Here is an 8,866-nt window from a genome sequence, read left to right on the forward strand (position 1 = left end):
AATGTTGGGTTACATATCAGGGATTTCTCGTCCTTAAATGTTTACTTAGATAAATCCAATAAATACCACTTCATCAAATAATTGACAGAAAATTCTTTTTTTTTCATAATATTTAAATATCATGATACGTTGTGGAAAAAGTATTATTTAGGGGAAAATTTTTAACATGGTGAAACTGTTATACATAATTAATTATCAACAGATTTATACATTTTTCAATACAGCAAGTAGTCATTTAAGAAAATAAAATAACAATAGCTGAGCTAATCTCAACCTAAATTGTTGAAAATTAGCAAAACATTTTCCCTCCAAAACTGTTCTTGAGATGTCACGGGGGCAGCCATTTTGAAATGAGCAGGAAAAGCCCTTCTACTGCCTCTAGTGGAACGATAACGTACTGCACAGCAGGAAACATGGAAGTCGCATACAATGGGTTTTTAAGGAAAGTTTTGGTTATGCTAATGAGATAGGGGTCTCAGAATGTATCAAATAGGATACAAATGGTTAGACAGGATTAACATAACACTTTTTTTAATCCAATATTTTTGCAGCGTTGTTCATGTGAGTATTGATTCTAAAATCAATAGTTAAGAACTAGTTAAGAACAACTAAAACTTGAACTGGTGTTTGAAACGACTTTTACAGAAATGATCACTGTTGGGATAGACCGGCGACTCATCAAGGGTACCACCACCCTAATGCACACCTGGCACGAGGGATGGGACAGAGTAGTCAGACTGTAGCTCCGCCCCTTAGAGGCTCGTCTACTCCTGGGGTCACCATGTCTAACGTAAAGCCCTCAGAGTCTTTGACATTCGTTCGACTAACCAAACTCTTCAACCATTTACACAATTCGCGTCAGTCCAGCGGATACTGAAGCGAAGAAAAGCCTCTTAGCGATGTTATGTTTATTGGTCAAAGGGCTTGTTTGTCCAGTGTTCAACCCTCCAGGTTAGACACCTTCTGTCCAGTGAAAACTCAACAGAAAGATTCGGTCACGGAAATTGAGAGACACTCTGACCCTGGACACCAGTGGAGAAATCCATGTTAGGGGGGATGTAAAAAAACCCCGAATAGGCTCAAAACTTTCCTCCCTATCCAACCCCAAATACTAATTCGACTGCGTTAGTCGCCGGATACTCCAGTTTAACTTGAACCATCACTGATTGATCTACTTTTCATAGATATTCATGAAGCTACGTTCTTCTGAAATACTGGCTTTAAGATCAGAAAGGTCACAAATACTTTATCTTCTATTAATAGTGTTATTTTTTTTATTTTATTTTTTTTAGAGAAAATGAAATATTTCATCTTCAACTTTTAACTTTTCCTCCTTAAAGTCAAAGCAGCGTTTCTGTCTCTTGAGTAATTGTTGGTATTACGGTGGAGTTCATGGGGGGGTTGAAGCTGCTAATGGAATCCCTAAATATCCATAATTGCTGCTTCTTCTATTCCTTGAATTTGAAGGTTTGTATCTACCCTGTTTTTTTTTTTGGGCATTGAAAGCTCTTATTTAAACTCATTTCCTTTTTTTATTTTTATTTTTTATGTATCCTTACATTTTTCTCTGCGAACAAAAATTCCCGGACTGGTATCCTTTGCGAAGTTTTTCGTGCATCTGAAGAGATTCTTGATCTCTTATTTTAGGGACGTTTGTGTCACTATAGGAACCATACTTATTTAAAGTCATTAGAGACTTCAAGTTAAAAATTTCTTCTTCAGGATTTGGTTTGGAAAAAAATATATATATATATTTTCCGAACGTTTGTTTAGCCTTAATGTCGCTGGAGTGTAACAGATGCTTCTTAGAGTTTAAGGACATTTTGTCCCTCTTTAATTGCGGCTCATTTCAGGTGAAGGACGCATGTTTTTGGTTTAAATCTGCCTCTTGTGGAGCATTTGGTCGCTGAGTAGATGCTATATTTTTAAAGCTGTGGGCGATGCCGCCGTGTGTGGGATCCTGAAGAGTTCACCTTTTGATCTTTGATGCATGTTCATCTGTTTAATGTTTTTTTTCAGTATTTGTGATCAAAATGTCCTTTTTGTTCTCCAAGATCGACAAAGATTTCCAAGTTTTGAACATAAATTCTATAAATTCTACTAGAGTGATGCTTTATTTGGCGTTTGAATTTGGTGTAAATTGAAATAATCAAAAGACATAAAGATTTTCTGAATCTTGTGGATTTAAAATGAAGACAAACCCCATAAACTGTGACTGTTGGCCCTGCAGATGAAGGTGGAGGGCCTCCAGGACGACAGGGAGTCTGGCTCTGTGTCCACAGCAGACCAGACCTCCGGCGGGACGGCGTGCGGGTCCGCCTCGGCCGAGTGCTGCATGTCGCGGCTGCTGAGCGCCGTGGAGAGCGAGCTGCAGGCCGGCAGGGAGAAGGGCGACCCGACGGAGAGGGAGCTGAGGGTGACGCTGGAGGACGGCGAGCTGTGGAGGAAGTTCCAGCAGATCACCAACGAGATGATCGTCACCAAGAACGGACGGTAACTTCTCTCGGCAGAAGTGTCATGAGATACATTAAAGTGTCTAAAGCTGCGTTCACACTGGACAATCAGGGAGGGGCTTCTCTGTCCTCTTTCTATACCGTTTACTAGCACATATCTGCCACCTACAGTTGGAAGAGGTTTGGTGCGACATGTCAAACCTCCAGTTTTGGAAAACATTGGTGTCTTAGAACTGTAAATATTCATTTCAAACCGCTGGAATGTAAGAGAATGAAATTAGTCACGACCAAATCTGAGTCTCTGATTGGTCAAAGACGGTTCCACCTGGTTTAACGTGAAACATGCGTTCAGTGGACGATTGTGGACACATATGCAAAAGTTTTGAACGCAGGAGTGTGGGGTCAAATCAGGGTAATCTTAATGGAAAAAAAGAAAAAAAAAGAAAAAAAAAAGAAAATTTGAAAGCAACTCAAATAAATATTGTAAACTCGAAGGAATTATTGAAAATTTGAAAAAATCTAATTAAAAATTTGATTTTTTTTTGGAAACTTAAAAAAATATTAAAAATTTGAAAGCTGTTTTAAACACAAAAAATATTGTAAACTTGAAGGAATTATTGAAAAATTGAAAAACATAAAATTAAAAATTTGAATTTTTTTTAACTTAAAAAAAATATAAAAAATTTGCAAACAGTTTTCACACTCAAATAAATACTGTAAACGTAAAGGAATTATTGAAAAACTGAAAAAAATAAAATTCAACATTTCAAAAGAAATACTGAAAACTTAAAAAAAATATATAAAAAAAGTAAATTTGAAAGTTTGTACATTGAGAGTACAAAATGTGAGAAAAGTGTGAAAATATTCATGTGTGTCTAAGAAAAGTGTAGAAAATGTGTTTTAATTCCGTTATTTAAGTTATTAAGAACAAATTCTTATTTACAATATCGACCTGAGAAGAAACACAAAAGTAGATAAAAACATCACAATACATACAATAATTTACACAATTAAAGCTATTCAGCCATAAGATAATTAAAGTTTACACAGTGTAGAAAAAAGACGTTTATGATTCAGTCAGTGCATTGATTAAAATTCAATTTTAGTTCTTTTTGAAAGTCATTCCTCTCTTTTGCTGCTGCAAGTTGGAAAGAGAATTCTCCATATTTTGTTTTTATTTTAGGAAGACTCAGCATTGTAAGCTAAGAAACTTGCAGAAAATGTGTAGGGCGGAGTCTCCTCTGCCCTGGTAGCCAATGAGCTCAAAGCTCCGCCCCCATGTACAATTAGGATAAGCAAAAACTCAAAAATTGAAACTGAAAACAGAGAACTGATTAAAAAATATATAAATTCAAAACAGCAGCTGTTACTAGTGGATAAATTATTTTTCAATTGGTCAATTTACGTTTATAGTTTTTTACTTATTTATTTATTTTCATACTTATAATACACTGTTCAAATTTTCAACTTTTATTTCAAGTTTTACATTTTTTTTAAATTTTCTTTCTTTTTTCATATTTACAATGTCTTGTTTTCATTTTTTTTAATACATTCTGTTATAATGTCCGTTTTTCACATTTTCCGTCTGTTTTTTCATCCTCTTTAATCCGACCCAGACTCGACCTCATACAGAAACGCATGTTTATGTTGACTTTTCATTGAAAGTTTCCGTTGCTGCGGGCGGCGTGGACGTAGCGTTACAGTTCATGAGGACATCCTTTAAAAAAAATGATTTTTTTTTTGTCCCAAAAAATGAAATATTCTGTCAACCAAGATGACTCGTCTGGCTCTCATGTTCACACGAGGATCATGTCTGAATTTATTAACCCCAAAATGTCATGAACCACTAAAAGTCTCAGATATTGATGCAATTCAGACACACTAGCATGAAGTCACAAAATATGAACTTTTTGCAAAGAATCCACTGTGTTCTGATGAGGAAAGCTTGGATGTCCAACTTTTGGTATTTCCCATCACGGCAAATCAGCTTCCACTGAGTCGCATGTTTGGTTTGGATGAGTTTTACTACAGATGTCCTTCCAGCCTGTATTTTTATTTTATTGTATTTTTACATATAATACATAAAGTTGAGAAAGCAAAGAAACAAACAGCACGGAATACAACAGCAAAAACAGATCTCAGCAGTTAAAACACAACCCTTAAAACAAAAAGAACATGAAAATTACACAGATATTTAAGTTATCTGTCCAACCTGTAATATTTCACAATTATGATTTAGTTTTCAAACAATCCCACACCTTTCCCCATTTTATGAAAAACATCATTTAAATAATATCTTAATATTTCTGAGGTAATTATTTCAGAATTTTAAAGTTTTCCACATTCGAACTGTAAATCCACCTACACATTATAGCCTTCCTGACAAAAGCCTGTATTTTATCAGTAGAATAGAGTAGAAATAAATAGAATAGAATGGAGTAGGAAATCAGTAGAAAATAATACACATGGAAATTATTTTAATAGAATAAAGTAGAATATAATGAATTAAACTAGTAGGATAGAAATCAGTAAAATACAGTGGAATGGCATAGAAACAGAGGAAATACAACATCAGTAGAGTACACTAGAAAATAAATTAATTGAATAAAATAAAAATAAAGTAGAATAGAATAGAACAGAAATGAATAGAATACATTAGTAAGAATTAAATAAAAATCAGTAGAGAGAGTAGAAGGAAATAGAAAGGAACAGAAATCAGTCAAATACAATACAATAAAAAAGAAATCAATAGAATAGAATACAATAGAATAGAATACATTTTGATTGATTCCACAAAAGGAAAATTGATATGATGCTGTAGATAAAAATAAAGAGTTTAGTTCAGATTTAAATATTAATATTCTATGTAACCTAAAAAATGTCTAAAACTTGGTTAAATTCATTCCATTTGAGTAGAATAGAATAGAATAGAATAGAATAGCCTTTATTGTCCTTATACATTGTACAACGAGCGCTACTCACTTGGTGCAAAAATAAAGTGAAATAATAATAAAATTAATAATAGTAATAAAATATTAAATATACATAGTGGTCCTCTTGTGGCTCCACAGTTGGGTCTTACCTGAAGACTTACTCTGGATTAAGTTCATTAAACCTCCTGGGAATCCAACCTGATTGAACTAACTGAGACATCCAGACACATTGATAAATACTAGAGCATTAAATACTGAGCAGTGAAGGAATTCGGACCCAACTAGTGTGTCGAACAACTTTGTATTCATCCAGTAACCTTTAGAGAAGAAAGGTTATTCATTTTAAATGATCAAATTACTTTATTATAATATGTAGAAATCAATGGTTTATGCATGAAGTTTAATTAATAATATTACGATTTTAAAAAGAACGGAGATTTACAATTTATAAACTCCTTTTTTGTTCATTTTTCTTGATTTAGATGAAGAAGTTTTGAGTTTTTGATGGGGAAACAGCAGTAATGCTTAGATCAAACACAATAAGTGAAGATATTTAACAGATTTAATGAAATAAAAATAAATGTTTCATTTAACCCTATATAACCATTCACATCATATTTGATACACGTAACTCTGAGACCTTTATCTTATTAACATTATCAAAACATTTCTTAAAAACCCATTTCATATAAATTGGTTGATGCTTTCTGACCTGCAGTTCATTCTTATTCCACTAGGGGAAGTAGAAGGACTTTTGCTGCTGATTTCAAAATGGCTGCCCCCGTGACATCTCAAAAACAGATTGGGGGGGAAAATGTTTTGCTAATTTTCAACACTTTTGCTTGAGATTAACTCATCTATTGTTCTTATTTTTCTTAAATGACTAATTGATGTATTAAAAACATGCAACATTTGTGGACAATTAAATATTCATAAGCGATAGATCATATTAAAACTGTGTGTATCAAATTTGAGACAATGGCTAAATAAGGTGCTTTTTTTCTTACCAGGTCACCCATAATTGATATTTAAATATGATAAAACACATTAGGTTTTACGGGGTTAAAAAAGAATCCGGTCTGTGTTTGTTATGGTCGAAAACAGAGATTATTTACACACTTATTTGGTTAACTTGCGGTAGAACGGCTTTACTTCTGACGGTCGAGTTAAAAACGCTCCTCAAACCTGAGAGTTTGACAAGTTGAACACCTGCAACAACAATCCTTTCAGCCATTCCCTCTGCTGGTTTGTCTGTGGCCCCCGCCGTCACCCCTGTGGGCTTCATTTAGCGGGTTTTTTGGCGAGCCGAGGCGTGCTGACCAGTCGCGCCCTGCAGAGGGCAAACACTCCATTTACACCTGCGGGATCCACTTCAGCTGCAGCCGAGAGCCTGTTTGTTCAGTGTTTGCTCCAAACCCACCAACTTCTGCGTGAATTTATATTCACGCGGCCGGAGATTGAGCTTTCATCACAGAGGACACCACGACAGCTCAGAACAAACCCTTTAAGATGGGGAAAAGGGCTGCTAAGACGGAGCATCGGAGCCTCTATAGTTATAGGATCAAATAATTAGTGTATGAAAATAAAGTGTAAAAGTTTGAAACATTTGTGAACGTTTACATGAATAAAGTTGCAAGATTAAAACAAAAAAGTAGTAATTTTACAAAGAAAAAACTTTTTTTCAGCCATTTATCTCAGATTGAAACACAATATTTGTTATTTTTTGTTGTTAGTGTTCCTATTTTTTTAGTAAATATATTAATTACTTTGTTTTCCTTAAAAAATATTGACGTTTTTACTTATAATTCTCCAAGTTCATGTTTGTAAAATTTCCTCTTATTTCACATAAAATGTACGATTTTAATCTCATAGAATTACAAGAGGTTTACGACTTCAGTCTTGTAAAATTTATATTTATAGTTATTTTACCACAATTTTATAACTTTATTCTCATAAAATTATAACTTTTTCTCCTAATTTTATTATTTTAATCTTGTAAAATTAATTTTTCCTCATTTTACGACTTCATTTTTACATTTTTTAATCTCCATTTTCAATCGTTTTATAACTTTTTTTCAAAATAAAATTACAATTTTATACTCACAATTTTTCTGTTTTGATCTCCTATTATTGCTACTTTTTACTTATAGTTTTACATCTTAGTTTTTGCTTTTTTTTCCTTCTTTTTCTTATATTGTTACAACTTTTTTCTCATAAAATGACAACTGTTTTCTAACAATTTTACAGTTTTAGTTTAATAAAGTTACTACTTTATGATTCTAACCTCATAACATTACAGTTTTATCCTCATAGTTGTTTTAATTATACTCATAATTCTTTTTCGCATAATGTTACAGCTTTATTCTCATAAAATTACATATTTTTTCTCATAATTTTACTATTTTAATCTAGTCAAATCACTACTTTTTTCTCATAATTTTACCATTCTAATCTCCTTATAATTGTACGAATTTATTCTCACATTTTTTTCTCCTTTTTTCCCCATATTGACTTTATCCTCATAAAAATACCAATTGTTTCTTATAATTTTAGAATTCTAATCTAGTTGAGTGACTGCATTTTTGTTACCATAATGTTACAACTTTATTCTCATAAAATGACAACTGTTTTCTAACAATTGTACAGTTTTAGTTTAATAAAATTACTACTTTTTTCTCACAATTTTACAATTCTAATCTACTAAAATTAAAGTTTTCTTCTCATAATTGTTGGATTTTTTTTTCTTTTTTTCACCATAATGTTACAGCTTTAATCTCATAAAATTACATATTTTTTCTCATAATTTTACTATTTTAATCTCGTAAAATCACTATTTTTTTCAGAATTTTACAATTCTAATGTTGTAAAACTTTGACTTTATTGTTTTATTCTTTTCCTTTTTTCACCATAATATTATTACTTTATTCTTATAAAAATACAATTTTTTTCTTATAATTTTACAGTTCTAATCTAGTAGAGTTACTATATATATTTTTTTACCATAATGTTTCAATTTATTCCAATTTAAAGTATAAAAATACTAAAAGAATGTTTATTTTTTTCTATGGCTCTAAAATTATCATATTAGCATGATTTTCTAATAAATGGAATTCACAAAACTTGTTGCAAAATAATTTTTCATGAGACATAATATTAGTGTTGATACATTGAATGATTTAGTAATATTTCTTTACGTTAGCTAAAGATGCTAAAATGTTGACATGTAAGTTCAAGAAAAAAAGCAACTTATTTACTCACTTTATCAAATTGTATCTTGTATAATAAAAAATCTTTCAAAACAGCAAATATTCATTTAAAAACATCAATAACAACTAACTAGTTATTTCCCCGTAAAGTTTTGAAAAATAGCTAAAAGATTTTCCTGCCAAAAGTGTTCTTGAGATTTCATGGAAGCGGCCATTTTGAAAAGAGCTGTAAAAGTCGTTCTACTGCCCCTAGTGGACTGATGATGAACGACAG

General features: G+C 32.2%; 1 protein-coding gene across 1 annotated transcript in view; it reads left to right on the forward strand.

Annotated features, from left to right (window-relative positions):
• The first annotated feature begins 233 nt into the window (after positions 1–233).
• LOC112156624 (T-box transcription factor 19) overlaps positions 234–8,866 on the forward strand; it is a 19,290-nt gene continuing 10,657 nt past the window's right edge. Inside the window, exons 1-2 of the mRNA XM_024288865.2 lie at positions 234–2,493; positions 3,637–3,650. Coding sequence (XP_024144633.1) covers positions 2,231–2,493; positions 3,637–3,650 — 277 coding nt within the window. The 5' untranslated portion in view covers positions 234–2,230. The remainder of the gene's footprint in view (positions 2,494–3,636; positions 3,651–8,866) is intronic.

The sequence above is a fragment of the Oryzias melastigma genome, linkage group LG2 (assembly GCF_002922805.2).
Source record: "Oryzias melastigma strain HK-1 linkage group LG2, ASM292280v2, whole genome shotgun sequence".
Taxonomy (NCBI): Eukaryota; Metazoa; Chordata; class Actinopteri; order Beloniformes; family Adrianichthyidae; genus Oryzias; species Oryzias melastigma.